The 19,315-nt window shown below is 44.6% G+C and overlaps 1 protein-coding gene across 4 annotated transcripts in view; it reads right to left on the reverse strand.

Moving 5' to 3' along the window:
- LOC147436081 (Pseudouridine synthase family protein) overlaps positions 1-19,315 on the reverse strand; it is a 180,177-nt gene that overhangs the window by 64,484 nt on the left and 96,378 nt on the right. For all 4 annotated transcript variants that reach the window (XM_086488979.1, XM_086488980.1, XM_086488978.1 and 1 more), the window contains exon 12: positions 1,959-2,076. In XM_086488979.1, coding sequence (XP_086345105.1) covers positions 1,959-2,076 — 118 coding nt within the window. The remainder of the gene's footprint in view (positions 1-1,958; positions 2,077-19,315) is intronic.

The raw sequence follows: 19,315 nt of genomic DNA on the forward strand, positions 1-19,315 counted from the left end.
GCGCTTGCTCTTCGACGCGAGAAATCCTTTCGCACAGGTTCTTCTCCTCCTCTTTCCATTCCTCCATCTTTTAAAGAAACGTTGCCTCCATCTCTTTCTTCCACTCCTTCACTTCAACCTCAAGTGTTGATATCTGCTTGTTGGTGATTGAGAAATTCATGCTGAGAGGGAGGCGGCCATGTGAAAGGGGTCAATGGGTAGCCCAAGGGAGGGAGACCATGTCCCAAAGGACCTAAACCATGGCCTGGAAGCCAGGCAAGTAGCGCGAAGGGGGGGCTTGCAAGAGCACGAGCACGAAAGGAGGAGCTGGCAGCGTGCGCGCACGCACGCGCGCGCGCACACACACACACACACAGAGAGAGAGAGAGAGAGAGAGAGATGATGCAATGAAATGTTATATTAAACATCTTGAAAGGCCAAAATGACCTAGAGACCAAAATAATACAATCTTGGTGGATCTAATACAATGTCCGAGTACAAAATAAAAATGAAATAAAGTGAAAAAGTAACATCATCATCATCATCAATACCTGAGGATGCCCCGCATCAGGCGCTACCCGAGAAGTACTCGTTGAAGAGCATCGTCAATGTCCGCCTCTGTAAGTAGTCGTACTAGGCGTCTCCCATGTCGTGGTAGAATAGTCTTGATCCTCTAATGGAGCCTCTGTCGATCTCATGGTCGCCCTCATAGACGGCGTCTAGCTCTCCCGAGCTCAATGGCTCTGTCAACTAATAAACCTCTAATATAGGTGGGCTTTGAAGACCGTTGTGAAGCTTGCTCATTAGACTGCCGAGTCCCTGCTCTAAAGAAGTCAGTGATCTCCCTCTTTGAATGTCTCCCACTGCCTGGTCTCCTCAAGAGACCCTCACTATGTCTGTGCAGCTCTAGCAAAAACAATCGGAGGCATCTCTAAATCTGACATCTCATGACTCTAGCCAACGGTCCAAAGCCCTCTCTAAATAGACAATGAAAGCGGCCTCGTATCTCATAATATACCTGACAATGATAAATGTGATGTAACTCTGTCTCTGGCTCTATATGACATAACTGGCAAATCCTTGCCTCTGTTGGTATTCTTTTGAATCTGCCATCTTAATCTCTAGTTGATGCGATGATGTGTGCATCTGACCAATAGCACATCGTATCCCATGGGATAAATGAGTGACCATATAGCCCGGTCCAATCACAGAGAGAGAGAAGAAGAAGAAGAAGAAGAAGAAGAAGAAGAAGAAGAGTATTTAAACGCCGTAGGAAACTATCCCAAGAGACCTTAAAGATCTATCCGACGAGGAGAGTTGAACTCAAGACCTGTTGAGAGAGAGAGAGAGAGAGAGAGAGAGAGAGAGAGACGAAATGAAATGAAATGATATATTAACGTCTACAAAAGGTCAAAATGACCTATGAGACCAACAAGTTACAAATTGGTGAATCTAATACAAAGTCTGTGTGCTGAAAGAAAGACTAACGTCCTAAACAAAATGTTGTAGTGAAAGTGGGGGAAAGACTAGAGGCTCTCTAGTCAATGCAAAGGTACAAAATAATGAGGGATGCAAGATACTTAAGCTATTAAGAAGGGGATAATCCTCCAGCTCAAAGTAAATCAAGCATCGGTCGAGAAGAAGAAGAAGAAGAAGAGAATTTTAACGTCGTGGAAACTATCCCAAGAGACCTTAAAGATCTATCCGACAAGATGAGTTGAACTCAAGCCAGCCTCTATTGATGGATTCACAGGGACAAGATTACCAAGGGTCAATCTATGGTACGTGCAAGGTCTTGCTATAACTGATGGATTGTCTACAAGTCCACATTTGGGAGGGGTGGCACAAGACAAAATTCAAAATGTGAAATTGGAACAAAATCAATTAGGCTTCAGCCAACTCTAAATGTACAATAAAATCGCAACCAATTGGAAAGCAAAGAAAAAGATAGAATTATTCGCAATAAGTTAGAAATATACAGATTCATTCTCCCTTTTTTGGCCAACCAACAACAATACAGCAACCATACATCGCACTTGATGCCATAAAAAAGCCGTTCCTTCTACTCGAAACATCCATAGCTCAAACCCTTCCCACCTGAAACAACAATTGTGCATCCGTAATTAGCTGCAAGCCAAGTCACCAACATGTACTTAAGTAAAATGTATAATATACGTGAGAGTTGATTTCATTGTTTACAGATGTTGTGCACCTTTTGGCTGCAAACCACAGTTACCACAAAATGCTTGAGCACCTTGTGTTGTTTCTTTTGTTCTATTGAGACTACACAAATTGCATTTGGATTACATACTCAAAACCAACACCGAGGTTTTGCTCTTACCATACTGATCATCATATGGATCCAGCTGTAGTCCTGTACTTGCAATATCCTTCAGTGGCATGTACTATGGATGCACATAGTAAATGCATTAGCTGGTATGGCCTTCCCCTCCCTTCTTACTATCAGAGATCAGGAGAGCCTGAGAGGCTTGATCAACCACTCAGCCTAGGCTCTTGGCTCTGGCACCACCATTTCTTTCTTGTGTGGTCAATTCTTTCTTTAGATGTTTCTCTCTCTGCACTGAAAATTTTTCTCTTTAAGTTCTTATTTTTGGTGAAATGGCTGGTCATCTCTATTTCTGTTGCTTTTTCAGGAATCTCAGATTCTGTGCTTTTCTAGCTGCTACTCTTTAAGGCAGTCCTGAACGAATACAGGGGAGACTTCAGGCCACCTATGCATCCTTCACACAAATACAAGCAATCCACCAACTTTTGTACCTAGTTGTTCTACAACAAAAAGATACCTCCAGGACCACTGCCTATGGTGATCAAGGCCACCAACTCTCTTATGCACGAGCTATCAAAGTGGTTCTGAACTAAATCAGGAGCACACAATAGTTTTGCAACTTGGATGCAATTCCTGAAATGTTACACTAATTCACTATCTACCACCCTCTGCAGTGGCAAAACATGTGGTATCAAAGCCATCACCTTTTAGCCGCTTAAAGGTAATTGTGGTCCAAAAGTTATGCTTGCATTGAGGAAAACAAACGATATTACCTCATGGTTTGACACCTCTTTCCAGGTGTTTTCAGATCTTATGTTCCGTTGGGTCTCTTACCATCGTGTACTTAAGCAGGAAATTTCTCTAGCACTAGGCTCACGAACGGGGACAATCAACCCGAGAGTGAGTTTAAGTAGACTCACACTCGTAGATCATGCAAGATGTCATGTGCACATGCATAAAAGCAAACTTGAACATGAGTAAACTTCTCAAACATATACCTAGATGAATTCAGGGGTAGCGTGTCATACACACGAGATCCAACGTCTTGGTTGCTTGTAGGATGAGTAGAAGAGTGCAAAATTGAATGGAGAAAGCCGAATTCTTAGATTTATAGGTTGGCTACCCGGAAATCAGTCCGCCAGAGGAGGGGGGGCGGGGGCGGGGGGGGGGGGGAGAGAGAGAGAGAGAGAGAGAGAGAGAGAGAGAGAGAGAGAGAGAAAGAGAGAGAGTATCTTCTTGCTTACGAGAATGGTGAGGGAAAAAGCTTAGAAATTCAAGATGAAAGCTGAAATTTCAGATTTATAGGTGTGCTGCCCTGAAAAATAGAGAGAGAGAGAGAGAGAGAGAGAGAGAGAGAGAGATTGTGCACATGCAGCAGTGCCGTTCTGAGAAGCCGTTGAAGTGATCGGTTGCCGAGCAGCCTGAGAAAATGCGCACGTGTACAGTGATGTAGAGAGAGTGGAAAAGAGAGAGAGAGTTATGACGACGTGCCAAGCAGTGCAGAACGTGCAAGCAAATGACGCATTCTCCCGCTAGTGAAACGGCTATGATTGCCGTTGATCGTGAAGGCGAGGTCACTGCAGTTCGATACAGGCGGTGAGCCAAGTGGTGGATTTTCATAGGGGCGTGCGAGGATTTTGGTGGGCCAACAGCACTTTTTCGCCGCTCTAAGCATCGGAAGGTGCACATGTGCCGGGGGGGGGGGAGAGAGAGAGAGAGAGAGAGAGAGAGAGATGAAATGAAATGAAATGTTATATTAACGTCTTCAAAAGGCCAAAGTGACCTATGAGACCAGAAAGTTACGATGTGGTGGATCTGATACAAAGTCGGAGTAACAAGATGAGAAAATGACAAAATGACAAAATAAAATACTATGGAATCCTAAACTGCTAGGTGTGGACTAAGCAGCTAAACAACTAGCTGGGATACCTAGATCACATGAGATCCAGCATCGGTCGCTGGCGGATCTCATCAATCTCCTCCATGTTCACTAGTCTGACCGGGCGTCGTGCATGTCAAGCCAAAGTGGACCCGAATCCTCTGATGCAACCTCTGTCGATGTTGTGTAGTCCTCCACAGTCGTGGGCGTCTGGATCTCCCCAGCTTAGTCACTCGGTCGATCAATATGCCTCTAGTGTAAAGCGACGAGCTCTGCTGTGGTAGTAACTCCTCCGGGTGTCCAGTGGCAGCTCTTAAGAAGTCTGTGATCTGTCTCTGAGACTCGCTAGCCTCTCCTCTCATCAGGCTCTCTCTGTGTCTGTGCAGCTCGAGCAAGAACAAACCCAGGCATCTCTGATCCTCGTACCGCATGACTCTAGAGAATGGTCTAAACCCCTCTCTGAACAAGCAATGGAAGCGGCCTCATATCTCGTAGTAGACGGGGCAGTGGCATGTGTAGTGCAACTCTGTCTTAGGCTCGATGTCACACAGGGGGCATGTCCTGGCCTCTGTTGGTACTCCGTTGTATCTCCCAGTCTCGATCCGCAGCTGGTGTGAAGATGTGCATATTTGGCCAATAGCACATCGTATCCCATGAGACAAGTGGGTGTCCATGTATCTGGGCCTCGTCACAAAACCACCCTCCGTAAGCTGGAGGAGATGCTCTCTGTAGAAAGCCATCTTCGTGCCCAGCTCCTGTGCTGGCTGTATCCATGTCCTCTTGGTGTCTAGCTGAGTCAAGTCCTAGCGAATGAGCCTGGTGATCTCGGACTATGTAAGAGTCAGAGAGGGTGCATCCAGTGAGTTCTGGAAGGGAGGCAATCTGTCTACGCTGAACCCATGCACCTGAAACCATGATGTCATCTCCCCATACCAGCATGATGTATCTCCATGCATGGCTAACTCTCGAGAGGACTCAAGTGCAAGGCGAGCATATCTGTCTCTGGGAAGTTCCCACATGCGGTGTATGAAGGGGACAGATCTGGTGAGCGCCTCAACCACCAGTGGGGGGGCAACTAGCTCTGCTCGTACAATAGCACGTGGGACTGAAGCCTTGGCTCTAATGAGCCGCGAGATCATAGAGACCAGAGGCTTCTCCATGTCCCCCCATCCATCACTACGGCCTGTCCTCCCGTGATGATCCAGTGAAGGTCCCCAAATCTCAACTCCATAGAGCAATACAGAAGCCACCAAAGTGTCAAAGAGCTAGATATTCGTCCGAGGCTCCTGAAACTGAACCTATGAACACATCCTTTCCAATCTACCCAATGCTGCATGGGCTCTGGTCAATCTAGTCTCTGGTGCCCTCCTCAATGAAAATGCTGGCCCACTATAAACCACTCCAAGGTAAGTGTAAGCATCTGTATACTCCACCTTCTCCTGGCCGTATGTGAAGGCGCCCCCTGACCTCCTGATCCACTGTAGGGTAGTATTAAATACCATGACCTTGGTTTTACCAAGGTTGACGGATAAACCACTTTCCTGGGCAAACCTATGCAAAGCATCCAAGTGACGTTGCATCCCCTCCGGAGAGTCAAAGATCAACACAATATCATCAGCATATAACAATAGTGGAATTCATGTCCCTGCCAGCTGTGCACCTCTATCACCATCTCTCTCAATGTAGTCAGAAACCTCATCTACATACATACTAAATAGAGTAGGAGAGAGCAGGCAGCCCTGCTTCACCCCAATAGTGGAGTAAACAGGTGTGGATAGACCCTCTAGGGTGCGTCCATGCCCCACTACTGACCTGTATAATGCCATGACCCCCCAAGTAGCTCTGTGGGTACTCCCATCTGCTGTAATCTGCGCATCAATCTAGCTCTGGGCACTTTGTCAAATGCTTTGCGGAAATCCACAAAGCTACAATAGATCCGTCTCCCACGCGATCTACCCTCCTCAATGATGGCTATGAGTGTCAAGATATGGTTAAGAGTAGAAAAACCCCTCCTGAAACCTGCCTGCCCGGCTGCGCATATCGCCTCCTTCTCTGCCCATCTCCTCAACTGCTACTCAAGAATAGATGCGTACAACCGTGCCAATGTGTGTCCAATCATGATAGTGCGATAGTTCCCAGGCTCCATAGGGTCTCCCGACTTGAAGATAGATACAATAGTAAATAGGCTCCAAGTATCAAGCAAGCCCTCACACATGGCACGGTTAAACATAACTGCTAGAAGCTCTGCTAGTAAATCTCTGGCATGCGTGAAATGCTCAGCCACTAAGCCATCATGATCATATGCTCTCCCAATCCTCATCTTGTCAATGGCCTTCCTCACCATCTCAACGGTGGAAAAAGCACATGTGTGTGGGCATGGATCGGGGGGGTCGGGAAGGGGGGGCTGCTTAGGAACTGAATACAGAGATGATGCATACTGGCCCAAGGCCTCTGTAGCACGGGGGGGAGTGCTCATGAAAGAGCCTCCATGCCTCATGTGAGTCCTGACTCAAGAATAGCTGGTATAGATCCTGCTCTAGGCGAGCCAAAAATGCCCTCTTCTTCCGCCTCACTAGGCGTCGGAAGTCAATCTGTGACTGCCTGTGAGTGATGTCCCCCAAAAGCACCTCCCTCTGAAGTCTAGCTCTAGTGTTCCAGCATTCCTCATCATACCAACTGTTATGGGGCATGCTCCCCGAACGGCGTCTCTACTTAGGCTGGGTATGTCGGTATGCCTCTGCTCTATGTATACAGAGTCCGTCTCCCGCGTGAAGGAGTAGCGAGTAGGGGCTGCTGCCCGTAGACTGTGTGCTACACTAAACTGAAAAGAAATGGTCAACGACACAAGAGCATGATCCACTGCCACACCAACAGGTCTGGGTCCAACCGTGAGGTCCTGGATACTAGAGATGAGGCTCGGCTGTGCCATGACATAATCCACTGTGTTGGCTCCATGTCTGTGTGGAAAGCGTGTAGAACCCCCCGCAGCGGGAAATCTTTGTAGGCCATTCAAGATGGCCAATCCATGTGCAGTCCCCATGTCTATCAAGTGTTGTCCATACTAAGTGTGTTCTCCATCCTGTGATAGTCTGGATAGGCCCATCTCTGCAACATCCAACTCTCTCAGCATCTCCTCTAAACTATCATAAAATACTGTCTGATGATGGGCAATCACTGAAATCCCCGAGAGAGAGAGAGAGAGAGAAAAAAAAAAATTGAAAATGTAACATTAACATCTTCAAAAGGCCAAAATGACCTATGAGACCAAAAGGTTACATGTGGTGAATCTAATACCAGGTCTGGGTACAAAAAGTACAAACTGAAAAGAAAATAGTGGGTAGGGGTGGGGTGAAAGCTGCTACAAAAGAAGACAAAGGGTGAGCTGATACAATGGAGCTCTCTGACAGCCGAGGCATCACATACATATATATCAGTATCCGGGATGGCTCCTATGTCGCCAGTATGGTATGGATCCTCTGTCGCAGCCTGCGTCGATATCGAAAGGGCCCTCTCATCCATGGCTGACGGGACCGGCCCAACTCTATCGCCCGATCGAGTAGTATGCCTCTGGTACAAGCAGTATGCCTCTGGTACCTCTGGTGTTGTTATGTTGTGGGGGTTGCTCGAACTCCTCTGTCTGTGACTGAAAGAAAACTGTGATCTTCCGTTGTCGTTGGATCTCTCTCATTGTGCCCCTCTTCGAGAGGTCCTCTCTGTGTTTGCAAATCTCCACTAAGTATAATCCAAGGCATCTCTGATCCTGGTATCTCACGACCATAGAAAGTGGCCCAAAACCCTCTCTGAATAGAGAGTGAAAGCGGCCTCGTATCTCATAGTATACTGGGCAGTGACAGATGTAATGTAGCCCTGTCTTTGGCTCTATTTGGCACATCTGACAAATCCTGGACTCAGTGGGTACTCCTCTAAATCTGCCTGTCTCGATCTCTAGCTGATGTGAGGATGTGCGTATCTGACTAGTAGCACATTGTATCCCGTGGGATAGATGAGTATCCATGTATCCTGGTCTGATCACAAAACCATCCTCCATGAGTCGGAGAAGATGCTCTCTATAGAAAGTCATCTTCGTACCTACCTCATGTGTGGGTTGTATCCATGTCCTCGTCGTATCCAACTGAATCAAGTCCTGTCTGATGAGCTTGGTAATCTCTGCTCTTGTGAGGGGGATGGAGGGTGCATCCAGAGGGTACTGAAATGGGGGTAGCCGGTCCATACTAAAGCCATGTAACTAAAACCAAGATGCCATCTCTGCATACCAACATGATCTATCTCCCTGCAATGCCAGCTGTCGTGAAGACTCTAGTGCTAATCGAGCATATTTGTCTCTAGGGAGAGCCCAAGTGCTATGCATAAATGAAACTAATCGAGTGAGTGCCTCCACTACCAATGGAGGAGCAGCGAGCTCCGCCCTAACAATGTCATGTGGTACTGAGGCCTTGGCCCTAATCATCAGAGAAATCATAGACACCAATGGCTTCTCCATACATCTCCATCCGTCAGTACTGCCAGCTCTGCTATGATGATCAACTGAGGGGCCCCATATCTCCACACCGTACAACATGGCCAAAGTGACCAAAGTGTCAAAGAGCCAAAGTTTTGTCTGAGGTTCCTGGAACTGAACCTGTGAACATATCCTCTCAAGTCTCCCCAATGCTGCATGGGCTCAGGTCAATCGCGTATCTGTTGCACGCCTCAGGAAAAATACTGGACCACTGAAAACTGCCCAAGATAAGTGTATGTATCTGCATACTCCACAGTCTCTCGACCATATGTAAAAGTGGGGGCGCACCTCCTTACCCACTGCGCCGTGGTGTTAAACACCATTACCTTGGTCTTACCAAGGTTCACCGACAATCCACTGTCCCGTGCAAATACATGCAGTGCATCCAAATGACGTTGCATCCCTTCTGGAGAATCAGAGATTAGAACAATATCTTCAGCATATAATAGCAACCGAATCCATGTCCCGACAAGCTAAGCACCTCTATCACCCTCTGTATGTACATAATCTGAAAACTCATCTGCATATATCCCAAAGAGAGTCGGAGATAGGGGACAACCCTACTTCACCCCAATGGTGGAGTGAACCATGTTGGACATGCCCTGAGTAGTGCGTACCTATTTTACCACTATCCTGTATAAAGCTAAGATCCCTCAGATCAGCTTTGTGAGCATCCCCATGTCTTGCAATCTGCGTACGCGTCTGGCTCGTGGCACTATATCAAAGGTTTTGCGGAAATCCACAAAGCTACAATATATCCTCCTGCCATGGTGTCTACCCTCCTCAATAATGGCTCTGAGTGTCAAAATCTGGTCAAGAGTGGAGAAACCTCTCTTGAACCCTACCTGTCCTGCTGCCCGTATGCCCTCTCTCTCTGCCCATCCACTTAACTCATGCTCAAGAACTGATGTATATAGCCTAGCCAGAGTGTGACCAACCATGCTGGTTCTGTAATTCCCGAGAGGCAAAGGATCTCCCCACAGACACAGAGAGAGAGAGAGAGAGAGAGAGAGAGAGAGAGAGAGAGAGATGGCTTCTTGAGGATGAGGAAATAGTAGATGTAGAGAGAAAGATGGTGATGGTAGTAAAGGGGGCTGATGGCAGAGGAAAACTCAACAACTAGGAGATGGCCAAATGAGGGGGAAAGAGGCTTTATTTATAAGGAAGTTGCCTCAAGAAGAAAAGGGAAAAGTTGAAGAGGATTGTGACAAGTGTTTTTTAGTAAAAGATAAAGTTGGTGTGACAAGTGTCCACACACTTGTCTCTGCCTTTGAAAGCTTTTTTACAAGTTTCATCTTTTGGAAATTTTAAAACAAGTGTCCCGCCACGTATCCTCCTTTTGAGACCTTCCTTTTGGAATCTCCCTTCTCAAACCTCTTAGAATCTTCTAGAAGCTTCCATCTTGGAACTGCTCAAAACACACATCAATATGGGTATCAAATGAAAGTTCTTTCGGATTACAATACGGTTTTTTCTTCAAAACATGGATTTAACGTTTCTATGAAGAGATAAAAGAATGCAATGCATTCAGCCCACAAATGCATAATGAGCAATCTTCATGTCATTCCATCTTATTGATTGTAATTGTCTTTTCTTGCGGATCTAGCCCACACTCCAAGGCATCAACCCTTTCTATGTGCGAGTATGATCCCGATATACACAAGTTACAAGTCACATGCACCTTGTTGGGTTATCTAGGTGGGAGTGCGCACTATCTATATTCTAACCCACTGCGTGGGTCCACCATAACATGTGACTACTCATCGGTGATCATACTAAGGTGCACTGTTCTTGCCATCTTGTTTTACAAAAGAAAAACGCACTTGTAAAATTTAAGACTAATAGAAAAAGAATAAAAGTTCTTTTCTATTGGGAGGTGACACTCTACTGAGTTGTGACAGCCCACCAACTCTTACTCAGCTATCCTCAACTGAAAAGCTTCCTCATATTGTTTAAGAATCTTAGGGTAAGGTTGCACGAATTTTTCATCCACCCACTTGGCGTCCGTTGTGTGTAAATCTTTGAACTTCAATAGAAATTTCCGTGTCAGAAAGCCACTTCTTGTAGTTTGATCCTTACGAAAGAGGATTTGTTCAGGTTTGATGAGTTGCTTTGTGTCTTCAACTTCTACAGAATCCTCTGTAATAGGCTCCTCTTTTCGACAGCTTCAAAAAAGACTTTGTTGGCCCTTAACTTTGCTCTAACCTATTGTTTTCAAACTTGAGTAAGACATATTATCCTTCTTTGAAAAAACAATGCCTTCATTGCTTATCTGCTTGCTTCTTTTGTCGTTCTTGGGCATTCATAGTTGTCTTCAAGTCCGAAACAAACTCATCAATGGCAAAAATCTTTTCTTTGGTACGGATAATAGATGGATGTATTTTCCTTCCCTACGTAATTTTGTTTGGAGCCTTCCCTATAGAGGAGTGTCTGTTGTTGTTGAAGGCAAACTCCAATAGAGGTAGATACTTCTCCCACTGTGACTTCTGCTCGCTAACAAAAGCTTTCAACATATCAAGTAAGTGAGATTCATGACTTCAATTTGCCCATTCGTTTGTGGATGAAATAATGAGGAGAACTTTAAGGTTATTCTCAAATTCTCAAAATAAAGCACACCAGAAATTACTGTAAAGTCCCTATCAAAAATGATTTCTGAAGGCGTGCCATGCTAAAGATATGTTGTATAAAGAGTCGTGCAGCTTGTGGAGACTTCAATGTTTTGTGGCAAGAAATGAAATGTTCTTGCTTACTCAACCTATCAATGATGACCCAAATCATATCGCTCCATTGTGCTGTCCTTGGAATTCCTGTAATGAGATCCATTGTAATAGACTCCCAAAGACCATCTGGGACAAGCAAAGGTTGCAACAATCCAGGAGCCTTTTGTCTATCAAACTTTGATTTTTCCATACCAAGCATTTGTCAATGTACTTGCATGTGTCCCTTCGTAATGTTGGCCAACAGAAGAAACGTTCCAAGGGGCTTAGAGTAGCTACTCTTCCTCTATGTCCTGCATAAGAAGGTTCATGACTCTCTTTCAACACCTTTTGACAAAAAGGAAGAGTTATACAAAGAGGATTATCCATTATGAAGTATCCCTCTTTGATGCAGTAGTTTGGATGAGATTCTCCTTCTTGCAGCTTTAACCATATTATTTGAAAATCAGAATCCCTGTCATAGGTATTTTTTATACCTTGAAAGTCTTCATGATGAGCCACTGTGATGGTTGAAATTCGAGGGACTCTTGAAAGTGCGTCTGCGACCTCATTGTGCTAGCCACGAGTATATAAGATTTGAAAATGAAACATCGACAAAAAAAAATTCCCACTTTGCATGTTTTTCATGTAAGTGCTTTTGAGTTTTGAAATACTTCAAGCTTTCCTGATCAGTTCTGACAAGGAATTCATTGCCTAAGAGATAATGTTTCCATATCTTCAAAGCATGAACAACAGCTAACAGCTCTTTCTCATAAATATCATAACTGTTCTTTGCATCATTTAGGCGTCGGCTTTCGAAATCTACTGCATGGTCTTCTTGATTGAGCACAGCACCAATGTAATTGCCACAAGCATCTGCTTCCACCATGATAGTTTTGCCAAGTCGAGGATGACGAGAACTAGGTCTGAAGTGAGCACGATTTCAGCTTTTTAAAAGCTGCCTTCTCTTTCTCCTTCCATGAAAAGTGCTACTCTTCTTGGTTAGGTTATGTAGAGGAGAAGCAATATGGGAAAAATGCTTGATGAAGCAGCGATAGTAAGAGCATAACCCAAGAAAAGATCGCACTTGATGCACATCACAGAGATATGGCCATTTCTGAATTGTTTTGATCTTTTCTAAATCCATTTGAATACCTTCTGAAGAGATCACATGCCCAAGATAATTTATTTTCTGCATGAAAAACTCACTTTTCTTACCATTAATTAGAAACACTCCGACCCAGCTAAGTGTGTGGGTATGCCTCTTATGCTGCACCATGCAGTGTCTCAGTCAGTAAAGTGGTGCATTCCTCCACTAAGAGGCCAGGACCAACTGTGCATAGACGGCTATAGATCTCCTCTGTATGAACCGAGTCGGTCTCAGGTGTAAATGTATAACGGGTATTTGTCCTGCCTCATGATGTCTAGGATGTACTATACTGAAATGAAACAGACAATGTCAAAAGAGATTATCCACTGCTACGCCCACTAGTCTGGTTCCCACTATGAAATCCTAAATACAAGGAATAAAGCTCAATTGTGCCATAACATAGTACCCCATGTCTGTGTGGAAAGCTTGTGAAACCGGCTGCTCCAGGAAATTGTTGTAAGCAATTAAGGATGGCTAACCCATGTGTAGTCGTCATCTCCGTGAGGTATCTCCCATACTCCATCTGCTCTTTGTCATGTGACCATTTGTCAAGCCCCAACTCACCCACCCAGCTCTCTATGCATCTCATCTGAAGTGTCGTAGAAGACTGTCTGAGAGTTGCTCGTTCGGGCATTGAAGTCCCCTAGGAGGATGATATCACCATCCCTAAAAAACTCCCATATATCATCATCTAGTATAGAGAAAGGAGATTGTCCTATGGATACAGCATATACTGACGTAAGGGGGGGGGGGGGGGGGGGGGGGGGGGGGGGGGGGTTTAACAAATGGAAATTCAAGATGAAAACTCAAATTTCAGATTTACACGTGTGTTGTCGTCAAAAACGAGAGAGAGAGAGAGAGAGAGAGAGAGAGAGAGAGAGAGAGAGAGAGAGAGAAATGAAATGAAATGAAATGTTATATTAACGTCTTCAAAAGGCCAAAGTGACCTATGAGACCAAAAAGTTACAATGTGATGGATCTGATACAAAGTCAGAGTAACAAGATGACAAAATGACAAAATAAAATACTATGGAATCCTAAACTGCTAGGTGTGAACTAAGCAGCTAAACAGCTAGCTGGGATAGCTAGATCACAGAAGATCCAGCATCGGTCGCTGGCGGATCTCATCAATCTCCTCCATGGTCAGTAGTCTAACCGGGCGTCGTGCATGTCGAGCCAAAGTGATCCGAATCCTCTGACGCAGCCTCCGTCGATACTGAGAGAGAGAGAGAGAGAGAGAGAGAGAGAGATGGCTTCTTGAGGAAGAGGGAATAGTAGACGTAAAGAGAGATAGTGATGGTGTTGAAGGGGACTTCTTGTGTTGATGGTAGAGGAAAATTCAACAACTAGGAGAAGGTGAAATGAGAAGGAAAGAGGCTTTACTTATAGGGAAGTTGCCTCAAGAGGATTGTGACAAGTGTTTAGTAAGAGATAAAGTTGGTGTGACAAGTGTCCACACACTTGTCTCTTCCTTTGAAAGCTTTTTGACAAGTGTCATCTTTTGGAAAGTTTGTGATAAGTGTCCCACCACGTGTCCTCCTTTTGGGACCTTCCTTCTAGAATCTCCTAGAATCTTCTAGAATTTTCTAGAAGCTTCCATCTTGGAACTGCTAAAAACACACGTCAATATGGGTATCAAAAGAAAGCTCTTTCCGATTACAATACGGCTTTTGTTTCAAAACATGGATTTAACACTTCTATGAGGAGATAAAAGCATGCAATGCATTCAGCCCACATATGCATAATGAGCAATCTTCATGATCATGTCATCTTATTGATTGTAACTGTCTTTTCTAGCGGATTTGGTCCACGCTCCATGGCATCAACCCTTTCTATGTAAAGTATGATCCCGATATGCACGAATTACAAGTCACGGGCGCCCTATTGGGTTATCTAGGTTGAAGTGTGCACTATCTATGTTCTGATCCATTGCGTGGGTCCACCATAACGTGTGGTCGCTCATCAGTGATCATACTAAGGTGCACTATTCTCACTACCTTGTTTTACAAAAGGAAAATACACTTGTAAAATTTAAAACTGATAGAAAAAAATACAAGTTCTTTTCTATTGGGAGGTAACACTCTATTGAGTTGCGGCACTTGAGCAACCTAAATGTCACTTAGAGCATTAATAAATGTGTGTTCTCACACAATTTTAATTTTTAAGTGGACATAAAAGACTTAAATTAACGCCCTTTGACCAATTTGAGAATTTTTACAAGTTGCAAGTCTAAAAAGACTAACTTAAAAGAGAATTTGCGAGTTTGAGCTTTTAGGACTCATTAGCTACCCCCACCCATCTTCATCGCGCATCGGGTGCGCTCCCATCTTCACTGCTCTGTCTTACACGGCATAAGCCATAAAGAACCCAAGACATGGTGTTCATGGATTCAGCAAAATACTTGCAGTTTCTCCTTGATGAGCTTCGCAACATTCTTTCGCGGCATCCTCAGCAGCATCCCCGATGCTGCAAAGTTTTTAACAGTTTCTAAACTATATGTTACCCCCTCTAATGCCCCATGTGGTACTTCCTACTCCGGCACAAGAAAGTACGGAAGTTTCCAACCGGCAACCTTCCCAGCCGTCTGTTCCAATCGGGACAGTCTTCAAGAATATGGTGCATCCATTTGACCCTGATCCAGTGCAACCACCTTTGCCACCGCTGTTGCCCCCACCTCCCCCACCACATCGCCACAAGGCTACAATGGTTGGAGCCTGTATGGATACCCTTATTATTCGTACCTGGGATACGCACCTAACCAACCAAAAGATTTCAAAGTTGGTGGCACGATAGTCAAATTTTTCACTTTTTCCGGGGTGAAAGATCAGAAGAAAGCATTGCAGTTCCTACAGCAATTCGACAACATCTATGCTTTGGGAAACTATACAGAAGAATCCAAGATTTCTCGAGCAACAGGATTTCTTAAAGATAATGCAATGCAGTGGTGGAGTTCAATCGTGACACAACCGCATGCTCCAAGGACCTGGCAAGCTTTCAAGACAGTCTTTGCACGTAGGTATATGACTTTTCTCTTTGAAGTCCGGATTTTGGCAGAGTGGGGCAACTTGAAAATGTTTACCACAGAAACCATGGACGACTATAACCAAAGTTTCTCGACGTGTACCTTCCAGTGTCCTTCTTTGGGTTCGTTCCCTTGGAGGCCCAATGCGAGCGATACACCATTGGACTACCATCACCATTGCAAGAATATTGTCTCTCCAAGCAAGTCTCCACCATGCAAGAGCTTATGGACTATGCCGCCGTCGGCTACAAACTGATGAAAGGAAAGCTAGAGTTTACCACACAAGAACCTCCGGCCACTAACCACAACTCTCGGCAACAACGAACAAATTCTCCAAAGTGTCGTGAAAGCCAACCACAAAGGCCTCATTTGACGCCTCAACAACGAGACACCTTACTATAAGAAGTTTGCTTTCAAACAGGACATAACTATTTTGGTGGCTCACAACGCACTAACAGACCAGTAGAGCCGACGCCCGTGCCGACAATCGACGGAACCCTAGGACCACCTCCAGCTAAGAGATCTAGACTGTCCATTGGACTAGTACCTACATCTATGGCATACGCCTTGAGAGTACAAATGAATTATGTAGAGCATATGGCAAAGTCAACGGCTTCAAAGCCCTAATTTTCTTTGACCCAGGAGCTACCGAATACTTCATCCATCCAGAATTCCTGAAGCAGATGGACTTTGATTATGATCCACAGGGTCGCCGAAATCGAAGCCAAGTTAGCTACCAATCTGACCAAGAAGGTGGTACCTCTCATTGGTACTCTTCCAGTGACCATCCAAGGATATCATGGAAAAGCCAATTTTCACATTATGAAGTTGGGCAACTGTGACGTTCTCTTGGGCATGCCTTGGCATGAAAGAATGACATGACAATCCAAGTCCCGAACCGTACAATTACCGTGATGCAGAATGACAAGCCAGTTGTCCTCAAAAGTTTCCGACTATCTGAACAAAAACCCATATTAATTATCCAATTGTTTTAATACTTTTGAACTCTTTTTGAGGAAGTACTATTTAAAATTTGTTTGAAATGGATGGATCTGTTTTAAACCTGTCTTGGTGTCGATTTGAAATGTTTGAGTCTCGTTTTAATACTGGTTTCGTGATTGGTGATTTTACTCCCGCGTGGAGTAGTGAGATATGATGTTGAGAATACTTGCTCATACTCATGGCCCGGACCCTTGTGGTTATTTGCGGGGATTGTTTCATGGAATGTGCAAGGCCTAGGTGGACCCCAATTTCTACGCTAGAGGGATTTCTTGCGGCAAAAGCTTCAAAGATGCCTTGTGGGTGGCACGATAGGTATTCTTATGCTTCAAGAGCACCACCTTTGTGAGAGCCGTATTGCCGTTGTGGACAGATCTTGTGTGGCCGCTATGAGACTTACTGTTTCTCTACTTTTGGGCCTCGTGGCATTCAGGGAGGTGTATATGTGACTATTGCGGACTCATGGCAGCACGCCATTGTGGGCAGAGGTACTCTTGTGCCAAGCAAGGCACAGAGGGTCACCATGTAGTTTCAAGGTAGCCTTGTGGGCTTCCTAAACATTTAAGCACCCAACCATGCGAGTGCATGGGCTGAGTTTTGGTCACATATTGTGGATTCCTTGCCTCATGCAAAGCAATGGTGTAATGGGGTGACTTTGAAAACTTCGGATCTATAGTAGCATGCATGCTTTGTACGGACCTCAGATAGCCTCTCTTTCTTTGGGTCCCCCGACCGCTAAGTAGGGGGGGTGAATCTATCTAGGATTAGATCAGTTCTACGCTAGAGCTTACGTTTGCGACAGGGGTGGTTCAATATGCATCTTGGCAGGGACTACTTTTTCCGATCATGCGTCACTGACCCTTACACTGTCAGATAAATAGAGTGGCAATGCCATGTTGTGCGTTCTAGGGAGGATTTTGTTGGATACAGATCTTAGAGAGCAGGTTACAGCGCTTTGGATCAGTATGGACACACAACACAGGAGGGGGACCTTGCTATTAGAGCGCCTTCCCTTTCTCCTTCCATTGAAAAATGCTATTCTTCTTGGTTAGGTCATGTAGAGGAGAAGCAATATGGGCAAAATGCTTGATGAAGCGGCAGTAGTAAGAGCATAACCCAAGAAAAGACCGCACCTCATGCACACCACAAAGGTCTGCCATTCTTGGATTATTCTGATCTTCTCTAGATCCATTTGAATGCCTTCTGAAGAGATCACATGCACAAGATAATTTCTTTTATGCATGAAGAACTCACTTTTCTTACCATTGATGAGAAGTTGGTTCTCATGAAGAAATTGCAAAACAATTTCTAGTTGTCGTCAATGCTCTCTATCTTTCTTGCCGACATATTAGTGGTGACCTCTAAAGATATGCTCCATCATGCGGTTGAAAGTTACAGATGCACTACTTAATCCAAAAGGAACCACCAAGAATTCATACAAGCCAAAAGAAGTACAGAAAGCAATCTTGTGAGTGTCTTGTGGAATTACATTGATTTGGTGATAGCCGCTTTTTAGATCAATCCTGCTCAAAATCTTGCCGCCACCAAGGCGATCCAAAATGTCATCAATTCATGGAATAGGAAACCTGTTCTTCACAGTTATCTTGTTGAGTGTCCGATAGTTGCTACACATTTTGAAGATGCCATGCTTTTTTTGAACAAGAAGAATTGGAGAACAAAAGGGTGAGCTACTAGGTTTAATCAACCCACGACTAAGTAGTTCTTCTACTTGCTTCCTGATTTCTTCTTGTTGAGGACATCTCACTCAAAAAGGGGCAATGTTGGGAGGAGAGTTGTCAAGGATGATATCTATTTGATGATCTTCAGGCCTTTCTCAAGGTAGTTGATAAGGAAGATCTTCTGAAAAACAATCTTTGTACTTTTTTGAGTTGTTCTTGACTTTCAGCATGCATCTTATCATGGCTATCATTTACATAAAGCAAACAACATTGCACACAATCCCTAATTGCTCTAGAGACTTGAGTATGACTTACCATTGGTATTCTGTCTCCGCTTACAACTGCTTTGATCTCCTACTTTTTGCCTTTATGGGTAAACTCGACCGTCTTCTTTTGAGAGTAGATAGCTGAGTCCACTCTATGGTTCCAAGACATGGCAAGTATGACATCTGCGCCATCAAGATCTGCAATACAAAAGATATCTTGATCTTTGAAACCTTGAAGCTCAAATTAAATCTTTTCGACGTAGGGTACAACTGTCTTCAATATGTCTTTCGTCATCAACATTTAGAGCTTGGTGAATCTCTAAGGGTGTCTTCATGTCATCATTCTTCAAGACAAGTTCTTTGGCTGAATTCCAAGACATGAGATTCTCTTGCGATAGAACAGTAGTCCATCTTCTTGGTTGCATTCATGGTGAGAGAAAGAACTAGAAGTCTCAAGAGTAGAGCTGAATTTTTTGATTTGTAGGTTTGTTAATACTACTAGAGAGAGAGAGAGAGAGTTGCCTACTTCGGGCGACAAGTTTTGTCAAGGAGCGTAGTATCCTTTACAATATTTTCACCTTCTAGGAGACGACTACTCTCGCTCGTCTCTAAGGAGAGAATCTTGTGGTGCTTCTTCTCGATTTTGAGAACGCTTACGACAGAGTTAACTGGGACTTCCTAGAGGCCACTATACACCGGATGGGCTTTTTAGATGCTTGGATTAGAGGGGTGTCATCTTTGTACAAGTGTGTGTTGTTGGTAGGGGGACGAGGAGTGTCACAAACTGCTGACGTGTCAAAGCCCTAAAGAATGGAGCCAACTTGCAGATGTCGGCCGAG

Source organism: Adiantum capillus-veneris, chromosome 18 (genome assembly GCF_014529385.1).
Source record: "Adiantum capillus-veneris isolate H3 chromosome 18, ASM1452938v2, whole genome shotgun sequence".
In the NCBI taxonomy this organism is placed as follows: domain Eukaryota; kingdom Viridiplantae; phylum Streptophyta; class Polypodiopsida; order Polypodiales; family Pteridaceae; genus Adiantum; species Adiantum capillus-veneris.